At 44.4% G+C, this 21,815-nt stretch overlaps 1 protein-coding gene across 2 annotated transcripts; it reads left to right on the top strand.

The window, feature by feature from the left end:
* Positions 1–201: 201 nt before the first annotated feature.
* On the top strand, positions 202–19,110 carry pxnb (paxillin b). 2 transcript variants are annotated; one of them, XM_071522049.1, is made up of 12 exons: positions 202–338; positions 9,970–10,178; positions 10,456–10,541; positions 10,668–10,807; positions 11,148–11,331; positions 11,619–11,749; positions 12,244–12,245; positions 14,815–14,976; positions 15,425–15,598; positions 15,742–15,823; positions 16,136–16,284; positions 16,488–19,110. In XM_071522049.1, the coding sequence occupies exons 1-12, from the start codon at positions 326–328 to the stop codon at positions 16,752–16,754; spliced, it is 1,599 nt and encodes a 532-aa protein (XP_071378150.1). In that variant the 5' UTR covers positions 202–325; the 3' UTR covers positions 16,755–19,110. The 2 variants fall into 2 exon arrangements, with proteins under 2 accessions (XP_071378150.1, XP_071378149.1); XM_071522048.1 differs by lacking the exon at positions 12,244–12,245 and having other exon boundaries at positions 11,619–11,739.
* Positions 19,111–21,815: the final 2,705 nt, after the last annotated feature.

The following is a 21,815-nucleotide window of genomic DNA, read 5'->3' as shown; positions in this document are numbered from 1 at the left end:
CAAATTATAAAGTTACCTCATGCAAATATGCATACTATGTGGGACCCATAGCAGGATAATGCAGGCATGGTTGTAAATCTGTTTTCCTTGTAACGTGCCAGTGACGTCATTGGCCGCTAGAGGTCGCTCATCACTGAGCTTCGGTCGGGATGCGCGCACTCGTGAAGTACACATGCACACATCGGCGCGCGTTCTCGAGAGCTACTCCTGACCAACTTCCAGAACAGCAGTGCGGTGAAGTTTGGAAAGGAAACCCCAGACTTTGAAAGCAGCCGAAAAGATTAAGAAAAACACATTTGGCACAGCCTAAAGCCAGTCCCCCATTATGGACGATTTAGGTAAGTAAGCTTTTTTTTTTAACCCATCTGTTTTTCTACAGCCCACAGTCAATAGCCGAAAGCAGGGTGGAGGAGTAAACGATACGACGAAGCTACAATTATGTTAAAAAGGCCGTTTCTGGTTCAGTTTAGTCACCTTGCTGCGGAACAGGTCGCCAAATTCTGCCATAAATGTTTCAGTACAGTGTAGTTGAGTGCACGTTGAATACGTTTGACATTTTACCCGCTTTGATTTACATAAGCATCAGCGTAGCAGCTGGAACTCGCTAGCCTGACTACCATCTCCTTTTAAACAGTTTCAGTCTGTCCATAATGAAACTCTTGATTAGAAACGCAGCCTGTTACAGCTTCTTATCAACTTCTTTTGAACAATGTGTGTACCAGAGGGTGAAAATGGTTAGCTGGCATTTTGACATCGAGCTTTAACGTTACCTCCTCAACTTTTGCCCCCAAGCTATTCATTCCAGCTTTGAAGTGGAAGACTCACAGGCCTCCTCAATTAGACTGCTCAATGCAGCACAATGTGGCTTGGTTGCCTTTCTAGTGTATTATGCTCTATAGTGTATTATGCTCTAACCTATATCTCCAGTCTAACAGGGAAGCCTACAGAGCATACTTTGTCAATGACACTAACGTACTGACCATACCATGCACTTGGTTGGCCTCATTTGTGATAGTAAGCCTTGATACACAGCCAAGGATGTGATTAGGGCAACACAAAAAACAGGAAATAGTGCTGGTAAGGGAAGCAGGAAAATGGGAATATCTGATTACACATGAATGGGGGTTGTGTGTCTGAATAAACTGAAATCCTGAAAAAATCACATCTCTAAGCAGACTGAACATCCCTCTGTGCCAATGGTGCTGACCACAGTTTGCCCTTAATGTGAAACAATAAGCCAGTAGTTACTGGTAGGCTCCGGACCCTGTGCTGTGATCCTGTTGATCCCTGCTACAGGACAAGTTGTTCTTAGGATACATACTAGATTGCTGTAGCTGTGATGGTCTATACAAAAGGCAAGGTCATTTTTTCCATTCCTTGTAATATTAATGACTGATCTTGAATCAGTGGAACATATGAAGCAGGGAATTCAAAACCTTCATGCTGCATAATGGCTTTGTTTATTATTATTGTACATAAACATTTAGAGGTGCCCTAAAACCACATAGATATGATGATAAGGCAAGAAACTAACTTTAATCCACCGGTAAATCTCACTTTCACTATTTAATCAGCTAGATGTTTGGACTAGAACATGATCTCCAAATCATTGCTGGTTACCTGCCAAAGTGGCAAGTAGAATAGACAAACTTACCAGCCACCACCAACATTTATAGAATGTTGGTGGTGGCTAGTTTTCATTTTCACTAATTTTTTTTAGTAGTGATTGATGTTAAAGTCAGTTTGCTATAATTTCTTACATGTTATGTGTGACTTGTGTTATGGGGGAAATTCTCATGTAGGCTACCAAAGACCCATTAGCCTGTTATCAGCCCGATATCCAATACTAGCATTGGTGTCAATTCATCCCTGTCTCCTACTAGATATGTGAAAAGTTGTGGTTCCATGCAGCCTTTCAGCCCTCAGTCTATTTTTTGTGCCTCACTAACTAGTCAACTCTTCAATTCACTGGCCCTTGACCTGTGGCACTGAACTTTGAACTCCTAATTTTGTTTTCACAGTTTTCATCAGCTGCTTGGTTTGCTATATTTGCCTCGGCTGCATAAAGCTACCTCTGAATAAATCACTGCCTTTGCTTCTATCAGTTATGTGTAGGAATGCTCCAGTTGCATGCTACAGATCTCCCAAAGAAGAAAGGCAATAAAATGGGTTTCTGAATTGTTTAAGTGGAGAGACGATGAGCCACATTTTGAGTTTGGCCCGCTCTGAGAATACCTCCAGGGCACATTAGATGCTGTAGCTGCCATGGGCCAGTGAAAGGGCTGATTGTTGGTGGAGAGGCAGCCTGCAGTCTCACTTAAGCAGAGCGAGCAGCAGGCTGAAGGAGGGGGCGAGGCTGCTGTGGAATGTCTAACATCACTGTGTGTCAGGGTCCAAGGCCAGATACTCACCGGGTCATGACTCACCTCCTACTACTACTCTCAGCCCCATGCACGCTGCCCCTGGAGCGAGCACTGTCAGTCACCGGGTCAAATAGTATATTCAAACACTTAGAGTTTGTTTTAATCTTCTCCAAGTACCAGATAGGCGGTGTTTTCACTGCACCTGGATAATTCACACAGTATCTTGTAAGTTGGCAATCACAGAAATGTGTACTTAACTGACTTTAAAATACTTTGCTTTGATTGTCTAAACCTTCTGGTGCACATCGTCCTATGTGGCAAATAGACAAAACAAACCATATTAAATATTTGCAAATACTTTTTGGCTGAGGTCGTCCATCCTTCCAGTAAACCCCCCAGCTATCCCGCCCCTGCAGGGTCCTGTCTCTAGGTTCACTGATGACTGGCAAGTCTACATAGAACTGTTTGGAAACCTGATCAGACCCCACAACGCTGATCCCATCCTCTCCTCTTCCTGTTCCAGTCTGCGTGTATTGATCCGCCCACATCGCTAACTACTCAAGAGGAAGGGAATTCCCTTGGAGCAGTATGGGAGCAGCTAGTCCAGTTGTTCCTCTGAGTCAGATTTTTCCAGAGGTTTTGTTTGATCAGTCGTTCACAGTGCAGACCAGGTGGCAGCCAGGCCTGGGCTCTCCATCATTATACTGGTGTGGCCTCGGGGCCGAGTCCTCTCCCAGATGTGGCTCTTAACCACATGTGCCACAGTGTCAGTGTCAGTTGGCCTGTTCTGCTGCTGTGTTTGATGTCTGTGGGGTGTGAAGCCACCGCTGTCCTCTCTGTGTAAATTTCTCAGGAGCTTGTGAGATTCAGGCAGACTCGGTGGTGACTGACCCCGCTGGGCTGTGGAGGCCCTGGTCCATGTCTTCAGGTTAACACTGAAGAAAAGGGATTACAGATATTAGAGTCACGGCCAAGTGAGACTAGCACTCAAGCTAGGTACAGACTTGTACATTCCCACCAAGCAGGCTGCTTGTAGATCACTGGTGAATCAAATCTCAACATTTTGTATGACATTAGTTAGGTCAGCTAGCTTTTACATATTTGTCTCCGTCCTCTGTCAACAGATTAATTAATATCATTATAATGCTAAGATGCATAAAGAGACTGATAGCAGTTAGCTCTACCTTGCAAGTACCCTGAGACCCAAGTGTAGGAAGTCGCTATGTGGGCTGAAAAAACAGCAAAGGAGACCACTGCTAACATCTGATTAACATGCCCTTCACAGACATACAGCAATCCTCTTTTAGATTTGAATGCATCAGTTGATCACCTTGCAGAGGATGGCCCTATTCCCCAGGCAGGAAGAAGACTGCGAGTTGAAGTGGAAGTGGCGTGGTCTTAAATGTTTACAGCGTTTGCACAGCATACCAAAAGATCTTAGAAAGTCTTCAGTGAGTTCTGTGTCTCAGTGTGTCGGCAGCACGGAGTTAGTGTTACTAGACTAGCTATCGTCACTCCTCGAGAGCTGCAGGGTTAGTGCATGCTTACCGCCCCTAACCCAGTGTGTAGCAGTGGGCTTGCCTGCTAGGCTGAAGGGAGGCTGCTAACTGTAAATCAGTCTTGTTTCTGAGCTCCACACCCATCCTGTTCTGGGACTGGGGAAGAGAGAGCTGCATGGCTGACCTCATCGCTTAGGCAACAGACCCTGCCCCACATCCTGAGGAAACAGAGGAGAAAAACAATGAGCAGAGTCAGTGTTGGAAGCCAGCAAACACGGGGGGGGGTCTGGGGCCTCAGTCTGTGATCCTGCTGTTGGGACGGTGTTTTCACCGTTAAAAGCTGCACCACACAGTTGCCTCACTTGCGGTGCCCTCCGCTCTCTTCCTTTTGCCATGCTGTTTCCACTCCTCCCTTGTTCTCTGGCCTTGTTTCTTGGATCAGAGAACAGTGCTGATTATTTTCCTGACGGGTCAGGGTAATGGAGTAGGAATCTGAGTCCCTGCTGGATTCTTCCCACATTACTCAAGCTGGGATACCCCAGGGCACGTTCAAAGGCCTCAGTGTGGACGACAGGCAGGGACACTGCTTGTCTATGACCAGGGCAGGAAACCCCCCCCACCAGCCACCAGCCACCGTGGCTGTTAAATCCCAAAATTCATACAGATTCACTATTTTACCAGAAACGTAGATTTTAGAATAGAAACTCCTGGTGTGTGGTTATGTGCCAAAGCAGGTGGTGCAGTAGATAAACTTAGCATCCCCAGCCAAAATGTAGCAGGAGGTGGTAATTTCCAACCCTCCTATAAGATGGCTGCCAGTTGGGAGGACGGGTGGGTGTTGTCAGTCGGTGTTTTTGCACAAAAGAGACAAGACGGCCCTTCTTTGAGCGTGTTCAGCACGTCCCTATTACACTCTCTTCTGGCACAATAGGCTACTCACTGACATACCCTCCTCACACATGCATGGGTGTGAGCGTGTCCTCAGTGACTGTGCGTTAGATGAGTCTTTAGACTTTCCCCTGTCATCTGATTTACTGGTCTGTGGGGAAGTGCTTTTATTTTGGTCCAGCGTTCTCTCGAGGGGAGTGTCATCTTTCGGATATGGGGCTGCTTGGGAGGGTATTTTTAGGTATGTTTATTTTGAAGTCATCGCCCCAAGATGCTTCTGTCTTTCTGATACTATGTTTTAACACTCATTCATCCTTTATGTGTGTGAAGGTCTATCTCGTTGGTTACTGTACACACAGGGAGCCTGTATCTTAGATCAAGCTTAACATTAATTTAAACTTTGCCCTCTCTCCCTCCCTTTCCTTGTTAGCTGTTTGTCCATCTTTCTCTCATTCCCTTGCACTCTTTAATTTTTCTGTCACTGGTTTCCACCCAGCCTTCCCTATCTGTCTCACTGGCATCTCACCCTCCACCCCTCTCCCTGGCCCCTTCCTCTCTTGTTTGATATAAATATCATGTCGGGGTGGCCTGATGGGGTAGGGTTTCGGCGTGGGGCTGCGGCCAGCTCTGCTCTTTTGCTCCCTAGCTATAAACAGGTGAGCTGTGGACCCTGGTGGCCCATCGCCATATCCCACATGTTAATAGAAAAGATTTAACAGCCCTGCTTGTGTCCCTGCCGGGGTTGCACTGCCTGCTCTCTGGGAACTGTGCAGTAAAAACATTGACATCTCCCTTATCCTGGAATTTAAAGCATGCTGTAGTTTGTGGAATGGGTCCTGTAATTGTCCACGCATTATTTTCATTTTCTGGACTGACAGATGGCGGTTTGTATTCAAGCACATTCCTCACTGGCTTTCTACCTAGAATCCTGTGGTATTGGTGGAATGTGTTCTGCTTGAGTAAATTTTATCACAACACATTGTTTTGAATGTTTTCTTTGTATGTTTGCCAGTTTCATGACAGGTTGGATGTTAAGTGATATGTTGCTTGCACCGGGTTAGGCCAGCCATACTTTCCCTTCCACCTCCATCTCATGTCCCCCCCTCCCCTATGCCACCTTCCTCATGTCCCTGCCTGGTTGCTTTCTTTCTCCGAGGCGGACAGAGGAATGTCTGGAATTCCCCATGCACCTTCCCGCCCATCAGATAAAGACTGCAGGACTGTGGCAGGGCCTGGAGGGGAGGGGGAACACAGGCAAGACTGTACATGTACCCACTGCCACAAGAATGTGTACAGTATCCACATAACTTCATAGTTGTTTATTGAACATCATGCATATTATTTTTGCCACAGATGCTTGCCCTGAAAGTGTAGGTTACTGTTACAGCCACATATTGTTTGCCTGTCAAAGAGCCACTAAGTCTGATGAATTTGTCTTTGAATTATTAGCGTAGAGGTCCGGTCATGTCCTTTTTGATGACAGTTTTATTCCTCTAAATATGGTATAATAGACCATTGAGTCAGGATGCTGTCAGAGCAGAACTGGACTTTGCCCCTCGCAGCTCCTACCCCCCGTCTGGAATGGAAAAGATTAGCCTGTTACTTGGCTTACAGTGCATGTTTGCATTCTTAATGCTTTTAACTCCCCATGGACCGAATTGCCTCAGACCACAGCCCCTCGTCCATCCTCATGTCAGACTCAACGCTGCCCTCCTCAGGCAAGCAAATCAGTCAGGAACATTTCAGTGCTATCTTCAATCTTCAGTCTTTATGCCCTGCAGTACATGATATCAAAGTGATGCACCTAATGTTCACCTAGAATGGTATGTGTTTAATTCAGGCTGCATAGTCAGAGCCACACAAGAATGTGAGGGATTCAGCAATACCACTTTTTCACTGTTTCTGATACCAGTTCTGAGTACTAAATGTAACTACACACAATATTTGACAATACTTTGACTGATATTTTATCTAGAAAACCATCATCAAAAAAGCCCCAAAATAAAGTCACTGCTTTGTTGTCTGACACATTGTACACATTGCTGGTACACATTGCTCTTTGTTCCAGCTCTTAGTATTGGGGAAATTTCCTGATGCCCAATTGAAGCCTATTATTATCTCAATCTATGATAAGCAGAACTGATGTTGGAGCATCCCCCGCTGTTATCCATATCCTCTTCAGGAACAGCAGTCTATTTCCCACCAAGGAATGAATACAGGCTTATTGCATTAGCCATTAATGGTTTGATTTAAACACTTAATCTGATTTTGATGGAAGTCCCCTGTAGACGTCTTATTCTGTCCATGGGCCTGTGCCTATGTCGCAGATGTAGTATCAGCAGGGGGGTCGGGGGGCTATAATGAGTGGAGAGATCCCACTATAGGAAGAGCAGGTTCTCAGAAACTTGGCTCTGTCTACAAGTGTTTTGGACAGGCTCAGGCAATACAGCTGTCCTCACTGTCAGGAGTAGGGCCATGAAGTAGCCTTCTTTCCAGGAATACATCACCATAATTAGTAAGTCTTGAGACATAATTTATTTTATAGCATTTGCCAAGATGAAGTGGGTCTAAATCTAAATTTAATATTTGATATGACTTACCTTTGTCCCAAAACAATTGTGGTATTTTTCTTTCTGGAGGCTTTGTTTTATGAGTGACAAAGTCAACTTTAGTAAGGCCTTGTTTAGCATGTCAGCACCAGGTGCAGATTATTTTGAGCTGGTCGTGATATTTCAGCACATTTGCACAGACTTGGGCTACTTGCTGAGCTTACAGCTTTAAATAGGCTTGTGCTCCCATGTGGGTTTATGTCAAACTGCATGACTTAAACATTTAGTAGAAGTAGAAGTAAGAATGTAATGATGTAGAAAGTTGTGACACACTAGTTTAATGGACACTTTTCTTGTAAAGATCAAAGCCTGCCCTGTACACTTATCTTATACTTGTCTTATTTGATTTGAACTTTCAAACTTTGGTCACATTTTTGTTTTAAAAATTGTCTTTCAGCAATTTAAGCTACCATCTCAAGATCGTTTAACAGATGAGATACAAGCCTGTTGGCTGTAGTCATATGGTAATGGGAATTTGTAGGGTGAAGGCACTTCACCCTAGTAGATGCTCAAGAGCTAGAATAGCCTAAGTGTCAGTGAGGTAGATTCCCAGTGAGTATGTTGTTAGATATTGGTACGTTGAAAGGAGTGAGTTCTTATATCGTCACCCAGGTTTCGCTCTCAGACCACACCCCCAACAGACTGGCAGCATGTTATCGCTCCCTGTCCCTCAAACTAGACCTTGTCTGTACTGCTGTCTGCTTCACACACACTCATACTTGCATACTGGCCAGTGGATACAGCTACGTCAGGTGGAATAATGTGAGTACAGACATTGGACTTTCTATGTAAAGACTGAATCCTGAATATTTTGAATGCTGAAAGTTTTTGGTCTAATTGTGATGTTAAGGGAACCTTGGTATCACTGTTATCAGAGTCTAGACACAGGCAAAGGAGCAACTTGTATAGTCTATCCCACGCCTAAACAGTGACTTGATTTACCAGATATTTTGTGTATTGTATTTATCGTTTACTGATCGTGATGAGGAAGCAGTGTCTACCATTTTCACCAAGTGATAAGGCGGCCTTAAGAGTAGTCCATACTGGCAGTTACAGAGGATCCTAGCCTCTAAGGATATGTGGACTGTACCTAACCTAAACGTAATCTCTTAGGCTGAGTCTCACATATATATTTACCTTGTTTCCGATTTAGGATTGATTGATAACTTATTGTTTGAACGAACAGTGGAGTATTTGGGGAAGCAGGATTACTCAGTTAGCCAGATGACTGTTAAAGCGATCATAAAAAGACTCAAGTCATTTTAGTGATCATGAATGAAGAACTTTAATCTGAACATTATTAGGCCTATTATTTTTATTCAACACGTCAATAATTTATTTCTTTTTCAGTCATTTTGCTTGTTGAAATACCTCCCGGCATTACAGGAAATAAAATTTTCATCCATTGGCGGATTCCAAAATTCTAGAGCCACTCTTTACTATTTTATAAATTGTGTTTTAGAATAGGTTAGGAATAAGTTGGGGGTAGAGTAGGCAACCTTCACATCTACAATGAAAATTCACATGCTTTTGATGGGCAGCTTGATCAAATTTCCACCCTGCTCTCTGGTCTCATGAGTTTAAAGGCGAAGTGTTTCCTTGAAACAGATTGTAATGGTTCCAAGCTACTGTAGTGTAACAGTATGCAGGCTGTCTCTGCAGGCTATTCTGGACTGGCTGAGGATGGATGGATTGTGTGATGTAAGAGTCTATTTTGTTCCTGCGTTCCAGTGGCCACTCAGCAGGGTAACACTGTACCCCCTCAACCCTGGACGGGACTCAGACATGCTCTGTCTGTCTGATTTCTGCCTGGCTGTCTGTGTGTTTGTTCTTATCAGTCTGTCTTGTTATGTTCACACTCATGCTCATGAAACAGAGATGTAACCAAAGAGATGAATGGATTCTTCACAGAGGTGAAAGACAACTAGAATGACAGATGGGGCCTATAGACAGGTAGCAACTTACTGACAGCAGAGTTGTATTTATAGAGGAGGACTGCTGGAAAATAAAGTTAGGGATTTCAAAGGGATATGTTAACCAGGCCTAATGGGTTTAGGCATGACAGTTGGGCTTAGTGTGCCACGCTGTGCCTTGCTGTGATGATGATAGAGCCTAACCTTGGTGTTGGAGCGTTTCTGTGACTGTACCCTGGGAAGAAAGCCTTTTTTGGTACGAGGAGGTTGAGTGACAGGTTGGAACGAGAGACTGACTCACACACACAGGCATTGTCAGTTTACAGACTGACATCGCGTTCAGCCGTCGCCTCAGAGCACCCAAAAACCCTGGCAAAGAATTTATAGGTCCCAAGCCAGCCATGTTTGCAGGTCACAGTTGAAACCTCTTGTAAAAACAGGTCAAGCATTTGTCTGTGATGTATTTGTTCTGATGGTAAGACATGACATGATATTAATGATGCTTGTTATTTAAAAGGAAGTGAAAGATTGCCAACTGCAGTGATCTGTTTTTTTTTTGTTTTTTTTACCAGGACCTGTTTTTTTGGACATACACCTCCCATTCATTTCTACAGGGAGATACCACTTTTCTCTTAGCTTTCTGTGCTCCCTGCAACTAATTGTAGTTAACTTGTATCTGTCAAATCTTCTCTTTCAGACGCGTTGTTGGCGGACCTGGAATCTACAACGTCGCACATCTCAAAGCGGCCGGTGTTCTTGCCCGACGAGACGCCCTACTCCATCCCTACCGGAGGACACTCCTACCAGGATGTGTCGGTCCCACCCCCGGTCCCTCCCCCTCCCTCAGCCGAGGCTCTGAACGGTTCCCTGATAGATACCCCGGACTCCCACCACTCCTCTCAGCAGGTAAGTCACATTAGATCTCTGTAGCACCACCATACACTCGCTTAACTCACCTTAGTCAAATTAAATTTCTCTGTGAAGCCCTTTAACAAACAGGTTTGTCATGAAGTGCTTTACAGAGTAAGTCAAAATCCACTTTGGGAATGTCCTGGCATGATCGGGTGTTAAAAGTCACATTAAGAAGCCAAGTGTCACTGCAGCAATAGATACTTATATTTCTTTATGTTTATTATGCTGTCTCTCAGTGGGTCAGTATGACTGATGTATGTATCCTCTGCAGTCTTTAGGTTCAGCCCAGAAGAGCTCATGGTCCAGAGACAGTAGCAGCCCTCCCTTGTCTCACATTGAAGAGGACCACGTCTACAGGTGAGCTGCCAGGAGACTCTCATATCATATAGTATTCAGCTGATCTCATCACCTGTCATTGTTTGGGTTTTTTTTACTGCAATTGCTACTGACATTTGTCTCTGTCTCTTTCTGTCTCTCCTTCAGTTTTCCAAACAAACAGAAGTCGTCAGACTCGTCTACGGCAGCCATGACCTCCGCCCTGGGCAGTAACCTATCAGAGCTGGACAGGCTGCTGCTGGAACTCAACGCGGTGCAACAAAACTCCCCTTCCTTCCCCACCACAGGTAGAAACAAGGCTTGCTGCCCTATCAGTGGCACTTGCATTGAGCAGAATTAGTGGCTTCATGTAGCAGGGCTTGTATCATCACACTTATATGTCACATAGCAGATATTGTGAACTGTGCACATTACAAGACAGATACAGTAGTAGTCCAAGCCATAAACGGCTACACAACTAGACACGCTTCCCATTTTTTTGCCATCTATCACTGTGCTGCTACAATCATCACTGCATCAGATAGCAACGTTAACTTTACAGTTTGATAATCACTGTCACATCAGTATGTTTTTTTCACTGTGTTAGTTCAAAACCTTTGTTAAAGGAGAACTGTTATGTGCCCTCAGAGGAGACGGCTCCACCCCTACCATCCTGCAGCATCACCCACTATGATAACGGCAGTGCTCCTGACATCATGGTGAGCCCTCCCCCTCTGGAGAAACCCAAGAGGAATGGAACGAGGCTGGATGAGGGCCGACCCACTGTGGAGAGTCTGCTGGATGAGCTGGAGGGCTCTGTGCCTTCACCCAGGTAAACACGGTCCATCCACCACAGCTGAGCTCTCAAAGAACATGCATTTATATGGAAGACCCTGGGGTTCTAGGACTCTTTGTAGCCTAAAAAGAAATAAGAGGTCTTTCACTGGGACTTAAGCTGATGAAAAGATTTTGCTACCCTTGTCATATGGGGAAACACCAGAACGGCACCTGCTATCTATTTTCGAGCCCAAATCATAGACTATAGACTGTTTGAGTCCCTCTGTTAGTAAGGTCTCAGTGGTTCACATGTGATTACATATCTTAATTTGTGTTTTCCAGCCCCACCCCCTCCGCTCTCCACAGTGATTTGGACACACCCTCTCAGCAACAAGCCAGAATTTCAGCTTCCTGTGCCACAAGAGAGCTTGATGAGCTCATGGCCTCTCTGTCTGACTTCAAGGTACCAAGCAGTATGTGTGAATGCTGAAAAAGGTTCACTTTATCAACACATCTCAAGCTAAGAGGTCTTCTCTAGCCTTTTCCTCTTGTTCTGTCTGTTTCCCTTATAAGCAGCTTCCTCTTGTTCTGTCTGTTTCCCCTATAATACTTTCATATTCTGGTCGTTTCTCTGCCCTCTTCCTGTGGTTTCTCTTACTCTGCCGTTTCTCTGTTTTCTAGCCCAGTTCTTTGGGCTCTCTACTAGACCCAGCAGGAGCCTCTTCCACCTCTCCTCATCCTCCAGTCTCTTCCTCCGTCACTCCTGTGGCTTCCCCCTTCCTTAGACTGTCCCACCCACCTGCCTGTGACTCTCCACTCTTCTCTCTGCCTGCTGGTCTGGAGCTGCACATAGACGAGGATGGAGGGGACAGTGGCATGTCACTGCCCCGTCCAAACCCTCTCCCACCCCACAGCCCTATATCCTCACTCTCTGCAGCCAGTGACCCAGACTTGGACTCTGTCATAGATGTCTCTGCCACCCTGCTGTCATCCCAACTCAAGTCTCTGATAGTCCTCTCTCATTCTGCTAGCCCTAACTCCAACCTGCTGAGAAATAGCCCAAGTCCTTCCAATACCACCACCCCCTCACTCACCTCAGTTAACACCGTCCTGGACCACAAGTCCTCCAAGTCCCCTAGTCCTTCGATAGAACGGGTTTCACCCTCACCTGCTGTTGGTAAACTCTCCTATGCACCTGAGACTATGGCCCTCAATTTGAATTTCTCCACTCCACCTTCTACCAAAAACCTCACTCCTCCTGTCTCTGCCCCTAAGACTCCTTCACCTCTGCCTGCTGCTGTCCCTATGTCTTCTTCCCCTGCTCTCGCTCCCTCAAAAACATCCTCACCATCCCCAGTCTCCTCAGCGAAGGCACCCTCTTCCCCGGCTTTCACCAGCCCCAGGATCTCCAGCAAAGAGCTACTGGAGCCGGCTCCCCCAGCCCAGAGAGCCAGCCCCTTCACTCGGCAGCATTCCCCCATGATGGAGCCCTCTCTGGATGAAGCTCTAGATAAGTTGCTGGCTATGAGTTTTGCGCAGAATAACACAACAGCACATGTGGAGGAACCACAGTTGAATATGGACGCCACGTGTCTGAGCAGAGAGGTGCAGGAGGAGCCCATCCTGCCTGTAGATAGATGCAGCATGCAGCCTGACACTTTTACCAGCACCACCAACACCACCACAGACGGCTCTGTGGACGGAGGCACCGACGGGAACGGGGATCTTGACTGGGCCGACGAGGAACTGTCCGTGTCCCTCCACGATGGACTGGATGGCACCATGACGCCTTACACTGAGAGGCCTTACACAGACGGCAGCATGACCCCGCTGACCGAAGCCAGCTGGATGGACGAGTCCATGACCCCGTCTTCATGCCCTGGGACCCCCGACATTGCCCTGGACCTGCCCCTTCTGCAGCCTGCCACATTGGACAGAGTCTCAGCATCTGGACATGTACGCATCTCCATTCCTTGGCCTGCTTGACACGGGATGGGGTTTCTTTGCTAGAGTTTTGCTTCTGCACCCTCTGGTTTATAAGATTGATGTTTTCTTGAGTCGAGCTGGCTATTAATCAAGCGTTTTTGCTTACACGCTATCACTTCAAAATAGTCACATTGTATATACAGTATTGCAGTATTGCAGCAACAAATGACTCACTGATTGGTCGTGTTGGTCTTCAGCATGTCATATGTTGTTAAAATTTGATTCTCAGCCAGAATCCCCCAACCCCTAATCACCTGTTGCACCAGTTTGGCATGATGCCCGTAAAGGACCCTAGAGGTCTTTACAGGCATCATGGTAGGCATGTCTGGAGGGGGTGGGGGGGTGGAAAGGGTTTGAAGCCTTTTGACCTAAGCATGTAAGCAGTGCATGGAGTGTGACTCTTAGCCCACTGACCCTCACAGGACATACCATAACCTTCCACTGCATTCTGGCCTGTCAATAATTTGGAAGTGATGGTTCATTGGGTAATGGTTGACAAGAACATATGATGAGGTGCTCACGGTTCCCTTTAGATAAAATCAGTCATTAGGCGCACGAAGGAGACTCCTAACGTGCATCCTATGTACCGAGATGGTCACCTGCGAAGGAAAATGGGCCCCATCATCGTCAATAAGACCAATTCCCAGGATCGCCTCATAGAGGAGCTGCAAGGCAAACTTGGGATCGGCCGCGCAGAGCGACGACGAAAACAGCCTGATGACTGGCTGACCGAGGGTGTCATCGTCATGTCCAAACCCCAGCGCTTCCGTCCCGAGGGGGCTGGCATTGAGGTCGACAAGGTTGGCTTCAGTATACAGCACAGTACTGAATCTTCCCAAATATTAATTTCTGATTCATTCATCTTTAGTGTTCTATTCTACACATTTCCTCTTCAGTGTCTCCTCCCTCTCTGTGTTTTTCTCTCCTCTTTCTTCCTCAGATCATAATTCCCCCAGAGTCGCCTGTCCCTCAGAGGAAGGTGCTCCCACCTCTTTCTCCTCCTCCCCCTCGCCGCCCCCCTATCATAGAAGAGCCTAAGAGGCCGCTCCCTATAAAGCAGCTCCCTATTCCCATACCGCCACCTCCTCCACCTCCTCCCTCTCCCCCTCGACTACCCCCCCATGTCCAGGAGCACATTCCCTCTCCACCTCGGCAGACTGTAAAACCTTCACCTCCACCAGCCCCAGTGCAGCAACCTCCTCCCCCCAAACCAGAGCCCCCTCCCCCCGTCCTCAAAGTCCCAACCCGGCCTCCACCAGTGGAGCCAATGCCACCAGTTGCCCCCAAAGTCCTGGTGTCAGTTGGCTGCCAAACAGAGTACGACCCCATCTTCCCTCCAATGCAGGCAGGAACCTCTGTCTCTTTTCCTTTCTGTTTCTCACACACCTAAAAACATTACCCTGTTTTCTGATTTTTTTTTTTTCTTTTTACCTCTTTTAGTGACCTCAGAGTTGAATATTATATAATCAGTAGTGCTTTTTGTGTTTTAAAATATTTCTGTGCAAGAGACTTTCAACACTTTCAACCCTTTTCATCGTTCAACCATTTGCAGATTATGGCCCAAGGGAAGGGTGGAGTTCCTGGTGGCCCCCCAACACAGGTCAACAAGCTGGACAACATGCTCGGTAGCCTGCAGTCTGATCTCAACAAGCTGGGTGTGCAGACGGTGGCCAAAGGAGTGTGTGGGGCCTGCTGTAAGCCCATTGTGGGGCAGGTGAGAGGCTAAGCTCCTTAAGCTCCTCTTAAGATCATATCTGTACAAATACAGTAGATTTGGGGGCAGAGATGGCCAAATGGTTTTAGAAGCAAGTCTTAGACTGTAAGATCACTGGTTTTGAACCCCAACTGGGCAAATCTGGGTGACGTTAACTGAATGACAAATGTTTCCCCTCCTTGAACTGCTGTTGATGTGCCCCTGAGCAAGGCACTTAATCCCCAGCTGCTCTAGTAGAGCTGTACAGTGGCCAGTAGTAGAAGAGTGTGGTAATACTGGGAAGCCCTGTGATTGTGTATGCATGTAACATCTCCCCAAGGCCGTTACAGTCTTTAAGAATGTCCTTTGAATCAACTTGCCTTGTTAAATAAGGGTTAAAAAAGATTCAGTTTCACACAGTTCTCGTATTTGCACGCCAAATGTACATACCATCTGTCTGTACATAAAGGTGGTGACTGCCATGGGACGCACATGGCACCCTGAGCACTTTGTGTGCACACACTGTCAAGAGGAGATAGGCTCCAGGAACTTCTTTGAGCGCGACGGACAGCCCTACTGTGAGAAAGACTACCATAACCTGTTCTCCCCACGATGCTACTACTGCAATGGACCTATACTGGATGTTAGTGAAACACATGAACACTTAGTATTCACATATTTTTTCTGCATAGTATAAATATTCTCTCTTGCTGTTTTACATATATAATTATGTCAATTATAGCTCACAGTCAGCCAGCACTAAATGTTCTCATGTTGTGTGTTCAGAAAGTTGTGACGGCGTTGGATAGGACATGGCATCCTGAACACTTCTTCTGCGCTCAGTGTGGATCCTTCTTCGGCCCAGAAGGTATTGTATTTTTCTGCATTAAGTATTTTTGCAATGACCCCTATATATACATACCAGGGTAGAGGTCAATTCACATTCAGTTGAGGAAGTGAAAACCTTGTGGCATTAGAAGGTTGCCACATCCAATCGATTAAGAGAGCATTAAAAATGAATTCCATCATTGTCTAATGAATTGTAGTTTCTATTTACATAGTGAATTAACCTCAACCTTAATACATACCCAATCTTCAGTAAAATAATCTTGTAACATTTCCATCATCTCATGGTGAACTCTTTCTCTCTCTCTTGTGTTTTTCGACGTGTCCTATGAAGGTTTCCATGAGAAGGATGGAAAAGCTTATTGCAGGAAGGATTACTTTGACATGTTTGCACCTAAATGTGGTGGCTGTGCCAGAGCCATTCTGGAGAACTACATCTCGGCGCTGAACTGCCTTTGGCATCCTGAGTGTTTTGTTTGCAGGGTCTGTATAGTGTATTTCTGTCATGCTGGTGTTCATATGTTGCATATGTTTTAGTGTCATATAGTCTAAAGGGTCTAAAGGGCCTTTCCATTCCATTAAGAGATATATTTATGGGGCAATATGTCCGTTCTGTACAAACAATCAGACACAGGACAGTTTTCACCTTCTCATCTCCCTCTGCTCTCCCTCTTCTGGGTCTGCAGGAGTGCTTCACCCCATTTGTGAATGGAAGTTTCTTCGAGCACGACGGCCAGCCCTACTGTGAAGTGCACTACCATGAGCGCCGTGGCTCCCTCTGCTCCGGCTGTCAGAAGCCCATCACTGGCCGCTGTATCACTGCCATGTCCAAGAAGTTCCACCCGGAGCACTTTGTCTGCGCCTTCTGCCTCAAGCAACTGAACAAAGGCACCTTCAAGGAGCAAAACGACAAGCCCTACTGCCAGGGCTGCTTTGTGAAGCTGTTCAGCTAGGGAGGGGCAGGGCTTGGATACGTGTCTGAGGTTAAAGCATCTTTAGCACAGCTAGAGTGGGAATCAGATGGATTGTGTTTGTATCTAAGAAGGTTGTCTGTATCTGATGACGACATTGGAAGTGTGTATGGTTTAAGTATGTGCATGTAGTTAAGGTAGCATACTGCTGTTGTCAGGATAATCCTGTATCTTCAAAAAGTAAACTCCTTCAGGAATTTGCAACAACGTCCCTATGTTCAGATTGACAACCATTTCTTTTTGAAACTCTTACGTGTTTTGAATGGGTTTATGGGCCCATGGGTGATGCAAATTGTTCAACCTTTGAAGGACCATGACAATCTGCAGTTCTAAAAACATGAAAATCACCAAAAATTGAAGCTACAAGGTTTATCCACAACAGCAGCGACATGCAGGAGATTAAGGTTTTCCCCCAATCCCTTAGAGTGTATTGGACATTTTCTACAGGCCAAAACCTGTCATCCTTTTCTGTGATTCTCAGAATATTGTGTTTTTAAAAATTATTAGTTTTATCTTTGCTTTATAGATGGGGGTAAAATCTTACTGAACACTGTAGGAACACATGAAATACTATGCGTGTTTGAGGTTGTTGCTCACTGGTTGAGTGTGTCTGTTGGTAACCATATTAAATTCAAAATAATATAGCAGGGAGCAGGTGACCTGTTGTTTTTTAACCATACAATGCAAAGCCTTTTTACAACTGGTGAAGGAGAAAGGCTTTGGAGACTTTTTTTTTTTTTCCATTGTGTAAAGCAGAACAGATGGATAAACTCATGATGTCATTGTAGCATTGACTGGAAATGGGCTGAGTCAGCATTCACATTTATTTTTGTACGTGTGAAGTTTATGGTGGTGTCTTCAGACTTTTATGGACTTAATCACTCATTCAGCCAAAAAAAAACAGTAAACACTCCCACATAAAGATTCTGTGTTTTAACAAATATTAATGCCAGCATGTCAGAGAGAAAGCCTACTAAAGCAAAGTTACTAATTACAGACAAACAAGTAGACTCACTGAAGTTACCTGTTTTTCTGAACCAAAGTATAACCATCCCCAAATACAGCAATAACATGCATGGATGGATGCATAATCTACAATGATGGCCATTGTAGAAATCCTTTATCATGTATCCATCCAGCATCAGTACTTCAGCCTTTTCTCTCTGCAGTGTTGTGAAGAGGAACTGAGTAGGCATATTGTTGAACAAACCTCACATTTCTAAGTGTTTCACTGCCAGATCATTCCTTGTCTTTTCACAGAAGAAAAGAGAACACAATCTGAATTTGCCAAACAGTTCCTTCTGGGTGCTGAGCAGCAGAGCAGCAGTCCATCACTGTCCATGAACTGTGCCTGCATGCAGCGCAAAGTGGAACTTGTAGTATCGCTACATCTTTATATGACATTGGGAGTGTATTGTGGTAAGAACCTCACAACAAGTACGCTAGCTTTACTGTTCCTGAGGTTCCCACCAGCATTATTCCCCACTGACTACATCCTGAAACCTTCTTGTAAATATTTGATGCAACCACATTGTAAGCAAAGCGCTGGTCAGTTCAAGTTCATGCTTAGCATGTGCATCTGTTTAATAACCACTCATTCAGAGAGGGAGGGGTCCTCTGGTTAGGCATAGCTAAGATACTTTGGTGTTTTTCAAGTCTGTGTCATTACTGTATTGAGAAGCTGATGAATGTTCATTATTTTTTAAAAGAGAAATACATAATGCACAAAGAAAACCCATAAAATGTGCATGTGTATGTGATATCCCAATAATACTATGCAATTGTGGATTAACAAAGTTCAACTTTGTATTTCAGCGTCTTTTTTTAAGTAACAGGCTGTCTGTGCCATTGTATCAATGCAATGTCTTTTAACACTGGCAAAACCAGCATAATACTGATGACAGATTAGTAGTCCAGGATTATCTTTTCATATTTGTAGTCTGTGAGTCCACTGAAAAATGTAGGCTGTTTAAATGAAAGCCTGGTGGTCTTTTAGAATAAATCCAAGGACTAAGATGACTCATTTCCCTCAGCATCTGAGTAGCACCTACTGTATGACCACCGGGGTTGGGTCTGTAGGCTTAGTACATTGTTAATCATGTAATGCAATAGATATTGGGCCTTTGTCTTGTTCAGGGAATTCCAGAGCCTTAAATCTTTTCTCGTTCTATTTAAGAAATCATGTAACAATTGTCTTTTCAAATCATTTTAGTAGAATGTTATTTAACCAAAGCCATACTTTCTTTAAATTGTTCTTTTTGTGTCCGTTCACATTTTTCTCTTTTCAGTTCAAATGTCTATAGTTATGAATAGTGAGCTTCCTCACTTCTAGTCTGATTACACAAATAAATTCTGTTTTGGTACCAAAGTGTCATTGATGGACTTCATTTGTGATCTGTGTTAATCCATTTTTGCACATTCAATCAGGCAGGGGTGTTGGTATGGGAGTGAACAACCCGGCTTAATTTGACCAGACAGCAGCCTTGTGCCAGAAAAGGCAGGCCAGTGGTTCTCAAAATTGGGTCTGGGGACCGCTACAGGTCCTTCAATGGGCTCCAGGGGGTCCTCAACAAAATGAGGAATAGTTAAATTCACTTGATCTGAATTCACTAGAAATTATCCCAATTAGATAATGCATACTAAAGACTTGTCCAACCATAGGTTTCAGTCTCACATCCATTCTCTCCCCATATACAGTGTGGACAGTTAAACAATTCAAAACTAAATCAACAACAAAAAATCTTCCCATATGGGGTCCATGGGACAAAATCTGTGACATGAAAATGTTTGAAAACCCCTGAGGTAGACAAGTTTAAGGAAGGCTAAATGGTACTGGCCATCAGGGATGTAGCTAGGAACTCTGGGCCCCCTGAAAGAATATTGCTCTGGGCCCCCTTTTTTATTAAATAAATGTAAGTATTTTTAAATAAAGGGCATATTTAATGCAGTGAATTAATACTCAGCATGAATATAGAGTTCAAACCCAGTTTCCTCACTGCTCAATCTGTCTTCTCCTTCCTTTTACACATGCTGCTCTGTAAATGACTAACAGCATAATGCTGTTCAAAATCAAGACGAGACATTATTCCATATCAATACAATTGGCAGGTTGCTAACTAACATCCCAAAAACTCAAACAAACCCAGACAGCCAACAATTAAAGTCCTCAATTTCATCTTCAGTAACACTGGATTATAAATTGAACTATCTCTATATTTATGATTCATGAATCAGATTCATCAATAACTGATAAAGAAATCCAGCAGGAGACATCAGGGTCTGCAGCAGATCCTACAGTGAATCTGGGATTTTCTCAAACTCATGCATGTTTTAAAGAGTAATTGATCTACAACAGGCTATTGTTACTGACATAACAGCAAGTGTCAAGGTAGCCCAAACTGCCTTATCAATGCCACAGCTGGCAGATAGTTGGAAAAGGCGACAGCTTTGAGAGCAATCAAGCTCTCAACACAATGAAGTCACGTCCCAAAACTGAATAAGTCACCAGAACAGCAGATACTGTCACACTGAGCAAAGAAAACACAAAGAGCAGCAGTCAATACTGTAGTGAGCCTTTGTGTTATATGGATCTGTGGTTGATAGTATAAAATATGTATACTGTAGATAATATACATATTTTACTTCTGCTTGTAAAACAGCATGGGACCTCTTGTTTTACTGTGTACTATACTGGAAGAAAGTTCTATACACTGAGTATTTGACTTTTTCACGTTCTACAGTGGACCCTTTTTTTTTTTGCAAAATTACAAGATACACAAAACAAAATAGTTATGGAAACAAAACTCTGTAACCAATGAAGACACACGTTGTCACATACAGAGAGAGAGAGAGAGATGCTGGTGACCGGAGTGTTTTCTATAAAATTCTAATTATCAAACTCGTTATTATTCATTATTATTCATAATTGTGTTATTCTCACTTTCATCCCTTAAATAGAGAAATACAGAACAAATCGTAGTCCATTTTGCCTCATTAAGGAACGCAACATCTTGCTCTTCATTAGTGATGATTCCATATCATACAGAAATACATACATACAGGGTGACAGCTGACAAGTTAGTTAAATTAGCAAACGTTAGCCAGCAGCCTAACCAGCCTGTCTTAGTTAGCCTCTGTCTGCTAATGTTGCTTGATAAACCCTTTCTTAGAAAAGAATGAGGTGATGAGCTCCAGCCCTGCACTGCTCCTGGCCTCCTTCCCCTTCCTTTCTTTTCTTTTTTCACTTCCCGATTTATGTTTTTTGCCTGACGATGCAGAGGACCGAACCAATTTTTTAAGCTACTTTGCCTATTGCATAATTTGTGGGTTTATTATTTTTTCACTGAAGTATCAAGTGCCTTTGCAGGATCTATAGAATACATTAATTCATGCATCCTGCTGGAGTTGCTGTGGCCCTCTCCAGCTGTGGCCCCTAGAATCGTCACCTTTCACCCCACTAGCGACGGCGCTGGTTGTCAGGCCGACTCTGCATCGCTCTGGAAGATTTCAGTCCTCAGCTCCTCCACCTTTGAAACGCTACAGCAATGTTCACTCTGGTTCTGAAAAGAAATCTATGTTTTTATTTATTTGTTTATTCCATCATTCTGAGCACTGTGAAGGCTCCCTGCAGAATACACTCACACTGTGTTCAGCCGCTCACTGCTGACCGTCACCAGGTCTTGGTGTCCTGCTTGTGCTTTTGTGCATTGGTAACTCCACTTCCTGGATAAAACCTGATTCTCACACTGCTGAGCAACCTGGGCTTTAGGTCCAGACTAGTCTCTGGCAGACAGGAGTCTGACTGAACATGTAGGAGTGATGGAAACTGATCTTTTTACATCTTCTCCATAGTTTCAACTTCCTCTAAGTACCTTTACTTAACAAACATATCTTTCTCCAGGGGGGATTTACTATAGTTCAGGTCTTGTAAAACTACAATTTTTACACAAAGAAATTATCATTTGACCATAAGTGAAATGAATACTGCAATCCAATGACAGGGAGTGCCATATGTTATGTATGTGTGTTGTATGCTCTATAATT

Source organism: Centroberyx affinis, unplaced genomic scaffold (assembly GCF_046629955.1).
Source record: "Centroberyx affinis isolate AG114_WGS23_722 - 3 ecotype Tasmania unplaced genomic scaffold, CSIRO-AGI_Caff_v1 ptg000950l_1, whole genome shotgun sequence".
Lineage (NCBI taxonomy): Eukaryota > Metazoa > Chordata > Actinopteri > Beryciformes > Berycidae > Centroberyx > Centroberyx affinis.
The sequence above is the reverse complement of the archived record's forward strand: the minus strand, read 5'-3'. Positions and strand labels throughout refer to the sequence as shown.

What these genes read in the sequence shown, in the direction of transcription:
- pxnb (XM_071522049.1), top strand. An exon ending in CCCTTCCTTCCCCACCACAG is followed by an intron (nt 10,808 to 11,147) that starts GTAGAAACAAGG and finishes ATGTGCCCTCAG; the next exon opens with AGGAGACGGCTCCACCCCTA. An exon ending in GTAAGCCCATTGTGGGGCAG is followed by an intron (nt 14,977 to 15,424) that starts GTGAGAGGCTAA and finishes CTGTACATAAAG; the next exon opens with GTGGTGACTGCCATGGGACG.